Source organism: Desmodus rotundus, chromosome 7 (genome assembly GCF_022682495.2).
Source record: "Desmodus rotundus isolate HL8 chromosome 7, HLdesRot8A.1, whole genome shotgun sequence".
In the NCBI taxonomy this organism is placed as follows: domain Eukaryota; kingdom Metazoa; phylum Chordata; class Mammalia; order Chiroptera; family Phyllostomidae; genus Desmodus; species Desmodus rotundus.
In genome coordinates this window covers 102,916,005-102,929,740 of record NC_071393.1, presented here as the reverse complement: position 1 = coordinate 102,929,740, position 13,736 = coordinate 102,916,005, and the positions used below count along the sequence as shown (strand labels likewise).

The following is a 13,736-nucleotide window of genomic DNA, read 5'->3' as shown; positions in this document are numbered from 1 at the left end:
GGAAGGTCAGTGTGGGGTTTGTAGGACCTGTGGGCTGTGCAGTGTCTGTACTGCAATTCACAGAAGGCAGGTAGGACTGCAGCCTCTGAGGCAGATGTGGCTCAGGGGAGAACATCTGGGATTTATCGGCATCGGGCTGAAGTCCTGGAGTGGATGGCATTGCCCAGTAGGGTGCCTGCGAGGGCAGGGAGGATGGGGACAGAGCCAGGCCTCCCCCGACTAAGGCTGGGGTGCAGAGAAAGAGCCGTGTAATGGGAAGAGAGGTGTGGGAAGATCAGAAATTGTCATTCTCCGGCTCAAAGGGCTGTGCTGGCTCTCCACCGCTGTCAGGATGGATGAGGCCCAAACTTCTTACCATTCACGATACGGCCAGTCGGCTTCTGCCGTTGGAGCTCACTGTGGGACAGGGCTGCCCCACGCTGAGTGCACGGGGTTCGAGCCTTTGAATGCGTGAAGCTGGATTTCCCACAGGCATGTGCAAAAGTGCCCTCTGAACAGAATTCTCCACCACACCCACCCACGTGCACCCTGGCGAACTCCCACTTGTCGTTCAGGTCTCACTGGGATGTCACTGATTCAAGGATGCAGAGCTACTATGTGGAAGAACCAGGGCTGGGAACTGTGGCCTGACTTCAAAACTATTAATATACCATGGCTGCCCAAAGTGTAGCCTGTTTTCCTTCTTATTTGTTATTTCATATGTGCTTCCTCTATCTCTGAACAAAATGTGTAGCTTCTCTCCATATCACAGCGTGTGCGGGACATAACAATGAAGATACCACTGGCATCTTCACAGCAGAGGCAAGGGTTTGGATTTTCTTTTTTAAGTTCTACAAAAACAAAACAAAAACAAAAAAGAGCAAGGAGAAGGCACAAGGAATAGACAAGGCTGTGGAAATGGGAGGCAGTTAAAGCTTAACAGCCCCAGCGTATTGGATGGCTAAGCTTAAAGGAGGGGATTCGAATCCCCACCTGCCACTTAGGAGCCGCTGGCAGCCTTTTAAAGCCTGGTTTCCTCACCTGTAAATGGTGACAGTACCAACACTGACCTCACAGGGTTGCTTTGAGTAACGCCTGAGAGAGAACTAACACAACACACCTGCTACGGCCCACGTGTCGTGACACTATGGTTATTTTTATAATTTCACCTAAAATTGGCTAAGTAAATCAACTTAACTGAATTTACCTAATTTTACACAAAGCCAATGTAGTTTAATAAAATACCTCGAACATAATTTGATAAACCACTCAAGAGTCTGCTAGAGCAATGTGGTAAGTGTCACCGTGTTATCGTTAACCAGGTAAATGAGGAGGGCCCAATTCACAGGTCTTCGCCTATTTGTTTACTCGGGGTTGAGCTCCTGAAAAAAATACTTCCCCCACATTTAACTATGTTGATCACGTACAACGAACCGAGGGCTCATCACCTGCGGTGATAATGAGAAACCGTGGTGATCTGTTAAAAACCCAAGAGGATGCTGACTCACACTCAATGCCGAGTGTGAAGTTAATACAAACACCCTGCCCGGGTTCAGCTTGACAAATATTCGGGACTCCTGGCTGGTCCCTTTCGTCTCCACCGTCTCATATTAAATTATAAATAATATCTGCAGATAGACATAATTTATAGCAACTCCTACCAGCAACACGCACAGGACCAAAGAGTCATACATCGGAACGGAAGTGCAAAGAATCAGTGCAGGTTTCATCCGACAGAGACAAGCTCCTCCAAGTGCACTAGAGGTCGGCAGGGAGGATGGGCCCCTCCATCCCCACGCTGTCACCCACAAGCCCGAGGTCAGACTGACAGAAACCTGGAAATCTTTTCTGCTGGCTGGGCCGATTGCATGCTACCAACAAATGGTACAGCACGGCTTTCTGTAGGTGTAAGGGTCACTTACAGGAAAAACTTTAAATTAATTAGTCCATATTTAGTACAATCCATTCATGCAAGCTATTTCTGGAGTTGTTTCTGTAGCACTGCGAACTTCCCTGGCACAGTGCAGAAGCGTGAGCCAGGTCCCCCCACATTTGCCAGAGCAGCAAGGCACGCACGCTGGGACGTGCCCTTCTAGAAGGACAGACAAGCCCTGCTGTGTGTGCTTCACATCTGCCCAGGAGGCAGATGCTCTGGTGGCAGCTGTCTCTGGTAGGAGCCGGGTGGGACTCCCCATGAGATGGTACGGAGTGGCGGCCAGGACTCTAGACTCAATCGGGGGGACCCGAGTTTCAATCCAGTCTGGTGTCACCTTCTAACTCTGTGACACTGGTCAATATTTACCCTCTCCCTACCACGCTTTCCTCAGCCATGTAACGGGGACAATTCCAGGCCCCTGACAAGGCTGCTGCGCAGGTTAAGTGCTGAGCTGGTATCTCTGAAATGTCAACGCGGTGCCTGCACCCGGCAGCCTTTCACTGACTTCCCACTGTTGCTAGTAGAACGACTACCGGCCAGTTTGGCCAGCCTAGGTCAGGGCTGGGTGAGAGCATCTGGGGATCCGAGACAGAGCTATCAGGAACGACTGCTTTCACATTCTCTTCCCTATGTAAGATCTCTTCAAAATGTTTAGACCAAGTTTATGGAATTTGCTCGGCCTTTCTTAGAAAACACTTCTCATATTTACTCAGCCAGGATGCTGCAAGGCTGGGCTTTATCATCAAACAAAGAAGCTGTACCTTAGCTGAATAATGGTATGAAACAGAAATTTAAACAGTTCCCTAAAAATAAACAGCCAGTAGAGAACAGTAGGCCAGGACAGTGAAATAGTCCCCTATCTTCTTTTCCCACCTTAAAAATATTTGGCTACCATCCTTCTCTCTGAAAATTGCTAGATCAATCCTCTATTTCGCTCTATTTTTTCTATGGGAGTTCTGAAGAAAACATTTGTTCCCTGTTGTTCTAGCTTCTACCTACAATTAATTAAGAGTACTGGAGTAGAAAATTTATTAAGAATGTTTGTGCATTGTGCCCCAGAACTATGGCAAGATCAGAAACCCAAAGCTTCTCATTTAAGGTATTATAATTATACTCCATAAAAGAAAAGGTTAAAAAAAAACAACAGCTTTATGGCATTTGGGGTAAGTAGTAATAGTTCTAGGAAAATATTAGCATGCCAAGTCAATGTACTATATGAATTGTTTCAAGTAAAAAGGCATAACTACAATTCTGGTGAACTATATAGGGAATTATATATTAATTTCTTACTATAAATTTTTTAAAAGCTAATAAATTATCTTTTAGTTCTGGAAAATCTAGTAAATTATTCTGTAAATCACAATTTTCACTAGTCTTAAACTAATTTAGGATTTTTCCAAATTAGTAAAGTTTTACTCTAAAAATAAGTATATTCTTCTTAAAGTAAATGTAAGTGGAATTTTGTGGTGAGTGATATAATAAAAAATTATGCTCTTAAAGTTGTAAGAAACAAAAGATAATTTTCTTCCGCTGTGAGAAAAGCTTAATCATTAAGGAAACAAGGCTGTTTCCCTCTCACCTGCAGGGCTTGCCAGACTCTCCCTCTGCCCGGCCGGCACCGGCACTCACGTCACTCACGCCCGTAAGAAGGGTCTGAATTCCAGGGAAGGAGGGGCTGTCCTCCAGCGAGGCTGTTGCGGTTGCATTTTTCAGAGGGACGTCTACTCACCAGCTTTCCCCTCTGCTGGGCCGACCTGGTTTCTCGCAAGGTGTGCACGTCTCCGCAGACAGAGATCTCGCGCCAGACTCCGGGCTGGGACTCCTCAGTGAAACCCCCTCTGGGGTGCATCACCAGGACCCCATTGGTGGTGAGCCCATCCATGTGGCCATCAGGGTTTTTCCATTTTGCTGCCTTTTCCTGGAGAGCAGGAAAAAAGCTATGTTAAGATCATGTGCAAAAGTGAAGGGGTTCTAGAATCTCTTTAAAATACTGGCTAGGACCAGAGGGGAGGAAAAAGTGGTGAATTTTCATTTTCTATTTAAAACTAATAATCGGAATAATAAACTATGCAATTAGTCCAACAATATGAAAGAAACGGTAAAATGGATAAATAATTTATCTCCAGAGACACGTTATATTTATTTTGGGAGCTTAAAAAAAATAACCTAATGCCTGGGCCTCCCCATCAAGAGATGCTTTCTCCCATCCCCCACCCCCGGTGATTCCGGAATAAGGTGTGTATTCTTCAGTTTATTTGTGCAGTGCTTTCATTTTATTATCTAAAGATGCTTTACATGAACTCATTATCAGGGAAATGTGCAGAGGAAGGGAAAACATTTCCATTAAACACACAAAATTTCAGCAAGTGTGAAGCCATCAATTTGTGGCCACTCTGTTTTCATATGAATTGGTACAGATATCCTCACAGGTGGAAGGCCCGAGCAGCTTGATGTAATGGCAGGACGGACGCTTGGATGACTGTGCCACAGGGATTTCGCTCTTCTCTCTTAGGGACAGAGCCAGGTACTATTCCCATGGCTCGGGCAGGTCCTGATTACGACAAGCCAGTTATGATGGCCCCAGCCCTGTGCCAACGACTGGTTTAGGGGTGGGCGTGTGGCTGAGTTCAGGCTAATGGCACCCAAGTGAGTCTTCCTGGAGGCTTCCTGGAAAGGCCGCTTTGCTCGCAAGGGATCCATAGTGCCTCTGCCGCTGCTTCTTCGGCAGGAGGCTTCCACTCTGCGGGGCATGCGGTGGTGCAGGAGCCACCCCTCACCCAGAGGAGACCTCATGCAAGGAAGCTAATGTGCCAGAGAGGCAGAGGGCCAGACAGAACCTGGTTTCCTGGAGGTCACAGAACCACTGAATAACCAACCCTCAAGCTGGCCTTCCCTTTCTTGGCACTTCTTGTTATGTGGGGACAGTACCTTTTCATTATGGTTTCAGGGGTGTCCAACCTTTTGGTGTCTCTGGGCCACACAGGAAGAAGAGTTGTCTTGGACCACACATTACATACATTGAGATACGTAATCACAAAAAGATCTCATGTTTCAGGTAAACTTACAATTTTGTGTTGGGCCACATTCACAGCCATCCTGGGCTGCATGCGGCCCATGGACTGCAGGTTGGACACCCTTGCGAGGCTATTGTGAGTATATTTTTTTCCCTACAAAAGTATCCTGATTCAAAAAGAAACTATGTGAAAACTGGACATTCACTAGAACTTTTGGGTTTAATTTACATGGAAGCCCTACAACAGCGGAGATTTTTAATGTTTTGTTCTCTGTGATATCACATTTATAACCCAATATGGAACATAGCAAACACTCCATTTTTGAATGAATGCTTAACATTTTCCTTTAAACCCTAACTATCTAGATTTGACCGTTTATTTTTCCCTATGAAATAAATCCCCTTAAATCTACCATAAATACATTATGCATGATGTTGAGTTATACTTTAAAAAAGTAATTACTGTATATATTCTAATTATTAGAGCAAATAAAACAAGTAATGATAATTATTTTCAGATTTTTAATAACAGCTTTTCAAATTGGCCGCCTGAAAACTAAAATCTCAAAATCTAACTAGAGGCATCATGTAAAGCCAATGTTTGGATCACAATTAAATGTCATATATGATAATACATGTGTTTTTCTTGAGACGATGGACATATTCATAGTACTTACTCCGAGAAATATGTTTTTGGAAGAGTCGAACCCGGCCGCGAATATCCGCGCAGTGTAAGGCTCGCTCCGGTCGCAGACTATCCTGCAGGCAAAGCGAGATATGGTGCTCTGTGTGACCTGGGCCTCGTCGCTGTTCTGACCGCCGGAGATTGTGTCTGTGACCACGAAGTCGATGGGGCTTTCGGTCGATCTGCCCACCTAAGGAAGTCAGAACACTCGTAACTCCCTCCAAAAACGTCACGCCACCAACTTCGCTCAAGCGGAAGGAGTGCTCAGGACCCCTTTACCACTCGTTATCTCTGCCTCGAAGGTCAGAATTTAACGAAAACTTCAGTTCTCCTTTTCTTTTTTAACTAAGGGAGATGCTGTGGTATATAACCAACCACCCAATGTTAAATGTTAGAAGAAAAGCTCAGCTTTCTATTCTGGAAGAAAAAGAGATCTTACTCCAAACAGAATGTATCTTTTGGATCAAGCAGAAGCATTACTTTCGTGGTGAATCATACTGTGTGTGTGTGTGTGTTTGCAGGTGGAAAAAAGCAAGATTTTAAAGGAAGCCAACAAACAAAGGAACTCTTGCCCCGACCCCCGTCCACTCCAGGAACTGGTTTTGCCCTCTATGTCAATCCAGCAGGGACTCAGCACAGCATGAACAGCCGTAACCCAGAGGTAAAGATCAAATACCTGTTACCATCCCTCAGTGCAACCAGGATGGAAAGGGCTACATAAGTCGGCCCAAAGTTTGGGTGCGGTCAAATGAAATATTTAAAAAGCTGCTCTTAACAGTTCAACTTTGGAGTTTTAAAAACTCTCTTGGGAAAGTCTAAGAAGTTGCCGATAATATTACATTGGCTTACTTTCCTTGATAAGTTAAAATGCTGCCAGAAAGAAATATATTTCCTTGGCCAGAACTTACAGTTCTAACAAAGCTTTTCATAACCAATAAATCCAAATAAGATGAAGACTGCTCTGTCTTGTGAACTGGGAGAAGTTATGAATTTGTTTACAAATAAGGAAATCTCAAAGACAAAATAGTAAAATGTTTATGTAATCATGTTCTCTGAATCTCTAACTGGAAAATGATGATAAATGTTATATATGCCAAAGAGACTTAACATCAGTTATGTATATGTAAATGGATGCTTTCTCCCCAAACAGATTAATGTTCCAACAGCAGTGACTTTGATTCTGAGCTGCCAATGGGCGGAATACAGATGTGCACATGTAACGTCCCCAAAAGTCAATTTGCCAGGTATCTTTACCCTGACCTCAAAATTCTCTCTAAAATATAAACAGTGTTAATATACTTTTAATCCAAATGCGTAAAAGGGAAAACTATTAATATATCATGCATAATTTAGCTCTGCTTGCTTCCCAGAGCAACATTAAATTTATTTTGTAAATCTCTCATACACATTCTCATGCATAGACTATTTCAAACCAACCAACAACAGACATTTATTTTCTCTTGTTTTTTACCAACCTTAATTTCTTGTCCTAAACAAATGTGCCCAGAATAAACTAAACCACTGGGTTCACTGAAACTCATCAACTTAAGTGGACACACACGCCTGAATGTATGCATGTCAGGCTTAGAAAACCATAACTTGTTAAAAAATGCAACATAAAATGTAAATTAGAGATATTACAAAATCAGATCATCATACAATTCATCTTTCTACAGTTGCAGAATCTTCTCTCTGGCACATTCATTTAAAAGCTGGGTGTGTAACTCAGAAGCTCTGATTCAAACCGCTCTAATTATTTTTTTTAAGTCTTGTTTAAAAAGCTATTCTCTTAGTTACTTTCAAGTATATAATCAGCATTACTAACTATAATCACCATGCCGTACATTAAATCCCCAGAACTTACTCATCTTACATCTGGACGTTTGCAGTGTTTGACCAGAACTTCCTCGTTCCCCACACCCCCACCCCTCTAGCCCCTGGGAACCTCCATTCTAGTCTCTGTTTCCATGATTTCGATTTTTACAAGATTCCACATATAAGTGGTAAGTCTTTCTCTGACTTATTTTACTTAAAAAGCTTCTGGCAATTAAAGAAGTAACAAGTACTTATTTAAAACATTTCACAAAAATAGACAAGTGTAAAGGAGAAAATAAAGACCACTCCAAACTCAGAAACAAGCCCATCCTGAACCTCTATTCCAATGAAGTTTAGGAGTAAAATGTGAAATTCTAAAACTGCCTGGTCCCCTCACAAAACCCAGAGTTCTCACAACACAGTCTCTGACCCAAGTTCCGTCGCCTCCATGGAAGAGGGTAATGCCTTCTGAAGCTCTGTTACAAGCTCAAAGCTAAAACAACGCGCTCTCGTAGAATGTCACACAACTGCTCCTTGTCCACAGAGATTAGTCTCTTCAAGAAAGGCCATCCTGATTTCACCCCAGCGTATCAAATTAATGTCTTGATAAATGAGCTGAAATTGATGTAAAACACGACATTTTATTCCGACTGGAACATACTGCTAGGATCAATTATTTCAAGTCACGAAGCTTACCTAACTGGTCATACAGGGTTTGCTTGTCAATTCACTTCCGCTTTCACCTGCAGGGTGCTAGTGTAATGTTATACTGCAGGCCGCGAACTTCAGGGTGCTTTTGCCAGGAAAAAAATTGAGCCACTTTCCTACTGAAAACTCACCACCCACTGTGGAAAACTTGGATGCTGTCCTTGCTTTTGTTTTACTGGTTCAACTCTACATTATTTTAAGGGCAGTCGTGTAGATAGGCCAAGTCGTTTCTGAATGTCACCTGATCCTCATCCAAGTGCTGACATGCATACAGTAGGCACAGGGAGAACTTTAATCCCTACTATGGGCAGTCACAAACATGGCACCATTCAGCACTCCCAGTTTTGACGTATGTGAGGAAAGTTTGGGTCTGCCTGGTTGTCAGCTGACGCCAGCACAGGTGAGAGACACAGGGGCACTGACAGGGCCTTCCTCACGTTGCCCAGCCCAATCCTCCCCATGTCCCTGCACCTGCGACATCATCGGGCTTTCCTATGACAAGGATGAAGTACTGCTGCTGCTGTTCAGGACCGATCTCCCCACTGATGCCTGAGACCCCAGTATTCTCCACTCCCTGAGGGTTTTGCTGACACTGGCTCCCGCGCCCCCTTTCCCGAATCAACCATTTCTCTCTCGAGACTGGATCATACCATCAGCTATCAAGTATTCTGGAGCTTCTCCAACTGGGCCTCTGTGGAGGAAAGAACTGGTTTTCTTTTGTTTTTTTAAATTTCAACCTGCCAATAATACCTTTTAAAAAATGCGGTGAAAATGAGCATTCGGCCAATGATCACCTGTTTGAACGTGTCAGTAACGCCGAAGTGCTGTAACAGTGGCCAGTTTCCTACTCCCCGCCCTCTGTCCTGTCCGACGCTCGGCGGAGTACTGCTTGAGCGGCACTGTTCTAGACTGGGCTCTCGTCTCAAGAAAACTCTTCCCGTTGCCTGCAAGCAACCCTCACGCTACTGCCTCAGTTCTCTGACTCACTTAACAGTAATACTTCTTGAAAAACCTGTCGCTCGTTACTACCTCCACTTCCTTCCTCATCCCCTTACGGTCTCTCCTCAACCCACTCCAGCTGTGCTCCCCACGCTCTACTGAAACCACGCTTGCTGAGGTCTCCAGGCCTTAGAGTCAGCCGGCATATCCTGGCCCATTGGTACCTGGTGTTCAAATAATGAAACCCTTCCGGGCTAGTTGGTAAATAGCTCCCATCTCATCTCTTTCTGGTCTCTCCCTAGGTAATCTCATTAAATCCAATTTATTAGCCACAAAGCCCTGATCTCTCCCCGCACCTTCAGACTAGCACACCCAATCTCCACTGAGATGCCTCAGAGGCACCTCAACATGTTCCAAATAGAACCTGGATCCCCTTCAAATGTGCCCGGTGTCAGTGACTGACATCCAATTTGCTCAAGCTAAAAATCAATACCCCAGAATTATTCTTGATTCTTTCATCCACACCCTCGTTTAACCTTGTGGCAACCCTGTCCACTCTACCTCGAAAACACCTTTCTCCACCTTAGTTCAGTTACCACCAGCTCTTGGATTGCATGCCTTAGCCTTCAAACCGGACTTCTAGTTTCCCACTGGCCTCCAACCTTCTTCTCTACAGACAGTAGTTGGAGACATCTTTCAGAAACATAAATCAGGTTATACCTCTCTTTTGCTTAAAATCCTCCAACAGCTTCTTCCAAACTCCTAGAATAAAACCCAAGTCCTTGGCCTGAAGGGCCTACCTCTCCCGGCCTCTGTCTCCCTTTCTCACTCAGGTCATCTCATCTCATTTCCCTCCGCCTTCACTCTGCTCCTGCCTTGCGGCCTTGGCATTCTGCCTGGAATGCCTGCTTGTTGTGGTCTGTCTGCCTCCTCTAAACGCAGGCTCCGCGAGAGGGAAGCCTTAGCTCTCTGTGGACAGGAAGTAGGAGCAGGCACTGGAGAAAGGACACTGATGAACGGAGGGCTATGGGAGTGAGCTTGACCGCTGTGAGATACGCAACCATGTTTAAGAAATAACTACTGAAAAAATGTTGATATTCTTAAACATTTTCCTCAACTACATAGATGCTAATTAGATGCTAATGTTACCATCTAAAACTACTATGAGCCAACTAAACTGAACACCAACCAAACAAAACCTAAAAACAGAAGCCACTGCGGCACCCAGGTCAACACCTGTGAGACTACGAAACCCGAGAGGGCGCCCCTCTCGCTCAGGCTCCCTCCCCTCATGGTCGGAGTACTGGGCATTGTGCTACAGGGACTCCCTGTGGCACTCCACCTTTCCCTCTGATTACTTCCATAAACTAGTTCCTTCTTTAACTTTTACTTTACTTTCTTCTTTGTCCTCGCTTCATCCCTGTTCAGCAAGTGCAAAGTTTCAGTTACACAAGACAGGTAAGTTCTGGAGATCTGCCGAACGACATCATGTCTATGGTTAAAAACCCTGTGCTGTGCACTTAAAAATTTGTCAAGCGGGTTGACATATTAAATGTTCCTACCACAGTGAAAAATAGCAACAAGCTGAAGAAAGTCCGGCTAAGTCTTTAATTCTTTCTGCATGTGCAGAGATGAGAAGGAAAAAAGTAAAGAACTGAGAAGAATGTGATTGTATGATAGTGAAAAATACACAATTTATGTCACAACATGTCACTTAAGGAACACTAATGCAATGACATGTGCTATCACAGCACCTTGTTGATTTTAAGTGGTAAAAAATGCACCACCAACAAATGTAAACCTTCTTAAAAAAGTATTTTAAAGTATACAGGGGTGGGCAAAAGTAGGTTTACAATTGTAAGTACACGAAAGTTTATTCTTGTATTATTACTTCCTAATTATTGTATTATAGGTATAAACCTACTTTTGTTCACCCCTGTATATTTAATGTATAAATTTAATACATTGAAGTAAAAAATGCATTTACTATATTTTAAAGCTTTTCTTAATTCACTTTTTAGTACTGAGAATCTTCTCTCTGTGAAACAGTAAAACAATCTTACAAAGGGAAGTTACATAATTTTGTAAAGCATTAAAAAAAGGAATTATTATGAAGTCCCATAGAAATATCAACAGGGAAGTATACATATACTTAATTAGGAAGAGGTTTCATTCTGAAGAATGAGAAGAAAAACCATTTGGAATATTATAAAATGAAATGGGACGAGGAATAAAACCGCTTAATATTTTGTCTCAATATGATAAATCTTGCTTTCGCGTTCAAACTGGCACCTAAATATCTATGTCCATACCTGTGACTATGACGGCGCTGCCTACATATGAACAGCTGTTCGGCTTTTTAAATGGCTAACACAGTCACACAGCTCAGAAAGTCAGAAAGGGCGGAATACCTCCCTATGTAACACTCCCTGCCCAGGCCCCTTCCCCACGAAGAAAAATGCTTTACTTAATGCATGTAAGCATTATTTAAACATTTAATTACACTAATTTAATATTTAATGATTAATATACTATTTAAATGTAATATTTAGTAACATTAATTATTTACTTTATTAACATTCAACATTAAGTAACCTTAATTGAATATGATACTATCAATGGCTCGACATATTTAATAGTATTAATATTTAATTCATTAAACATGTTTGGAACTCTTTCAGTGTCTGCACACAAAGCTCTTTCTTACTGTTTTATAGTCTTGGAGGCCCCAGCTGTATGGCTGTCCCCAAATTCTTGGAACTGGTCCCCCACTGAAGGACTTCTAGGTTGTTTGTAAACTTTTATTATTCAACTATGTTTCAAGCAATGACTTGATAAAAAATATCATTTTGCATGTACGTAGGGGTATCTCTGAGGTAAATCTCCAGGAAGAGAAGAACTTTAGGAGGAGAAGAGCTGCATCTAAGAGTGTATTTTGTATTTTTCCTAAGTATTTCCCCTCACCGCCCCACAGAGGCTGTACCAATCTACAGCATGAAGGACAGTGTCTCCCCACATCTCGGACAAAATCTTTTGGCTTTCTGCCAGTCTGGTAAGTAAAAAAATGGTGTCTGTGTGATCTGAATTCACATTTCTGTTTTCATAAGCGAGGCCGAGCATATTTTCTTATTTGTAAGAGCTATTTATATCCCTTTTTGATGTTAGATTCTATAATACTTTTTTGACATTTGTTTCAACCAACATTCAATTAATAATTTAACTCTCCATACAAAAATGCAAAGCCTCATGGTTTCCAATTTGTATTTGGTTGTTTATTTTTTATTAGCCTTAATTTAAATTTTCTGTTGTTTTAAAGTACCAAATCTTGGATATAGTAATTCTCTTTTTAAATTAATGATGATTTTTTCCCGTTATTACTTCCTCCCTCCTACTTTCTTTTGATGTATTTCTGGACTTTCTATTATTTACTGCTAAAACTTTTCCTGAACCTGTCCTCTGCTTTGTGTCATTTTTTTAAACAAGACTTTAAAAAATTTTTTGAGATAAATGTTTAGTTCCTTAACTCCGCTCCCTCCATCCCTCCCTCTCTTCCTTCCCTCCCTCCATCTCTCCCCTCTCCCTCCCTCCTTCCAAATAACAGCACTTAAGTTTTTACATGTCTTCTGAGAGTGCTGTCAGTCACATGTCATGGTTTTTGCTATGTAATGTCCCCAGTTATTTTTAAAAGGCCTATAACTGTATTTTGATGTCATCTTTGATTCAAGTGTTATTTAGGAAGTATTTTAAACATGTTGGCTTTTAAAAGTAGCTGGCTATAAAAATATTTATTCTTGTTATTCAAGTCTATTTTTATTGCATTGCGATCTGAGAATGTAATCTTTATAATTTTTTTCTTGCAGTTTGAGAATTAAGTTTTCTTAGTCTTTCAGAAACCAAAGAGAAATGATATTTGTATTATCCTCACCTCTTTCCTCTTGGGCATCACCAAAAGTTAATGTGCCAGAAGTTCTGATTACATATCAAAATACAGAACTGAAGGAATAATGTCCTGAAATTTCCATTAAAAAAGAAAAATGTTACCTGAAACATATCCGTGTCTTTATCATGTGTGTACTCGACCACCACAGTCTGATTCCTCGACAGAGTGTATGATATACTGTGTTGACCTTTGCAGCTGATAGCCTAATAATGAAATAAAAACATATAAAAATGCGTTAACTTTTTGTTTCCACAACTGAACCACAGTTCTGTTTGTCGTTAAGAGACATTATTCTACCAGCAGAACCCAACACACGTCAGCATTTTCCTACCACTCAGAGCCACCCCTGGGCCGCGCCCTGAGCTACAGAGCAGCCCACGGTCACGAGTCTGCTTTTACCAAACACCCTATCTCAATCTGAACGATATTTTACATATTTCAATTCAAAGCTAATTTACTAGTTTGCAAGACTTGATTTAATCATATTCCCAGGGGCGGGGGTGGGGAAAGCACTTCCTCAATGTTACCTTAACTAAGTGATAAAATTTTTAGACTAACATGATTTATTTAAAATTTGAGGACTTATTTCACACTACAACAGCTAAGTCAGTAACACTGTGTTAGGGTATTTTTCCTGTGTAATGGAGATTATAATCATAGTGAAAGAATCACTGAAAAAATTGCAAATGTTCTGTGAGAATTTCTATATAATGTACTTTTC

At 42.1% G+C, this 13,736-nt stretch overlaps 1 protein-coding gene across 1 annotated transcript in view; it reads right to left on the bottom strand.

The window, feature by feature from the left end:
* PELI2 (pellino E3 ubiquitin protein ligase family member 2) overlaps positions 1 to 13,736 on the bottom strand; it is a 168,431-nt gene that overhangs the window by 6,210 nt on the left and 148,485 nt on the right. The window contains exons 3-5 of the mRNA XM_053928658.1: positions 13,117 to 13,218; positions 5,606 to 5,803; positions 3,645 to 3,833 (exon numbers count right to left, since the gene is read on the bottom strand). Of these exons, the coding sequence (XP_053784633.1) occupies positions 3,645 to 3,833; positions 5,606 to 5,803; positions 13,117 to 13,218 (489 nt within the window). The remainder of the gene's footprint in view (positions 1 to 3,644; positions 3,834 to 5,605; positions 5,804 to 13,116; positions 13,219 to 13,736) is intronic.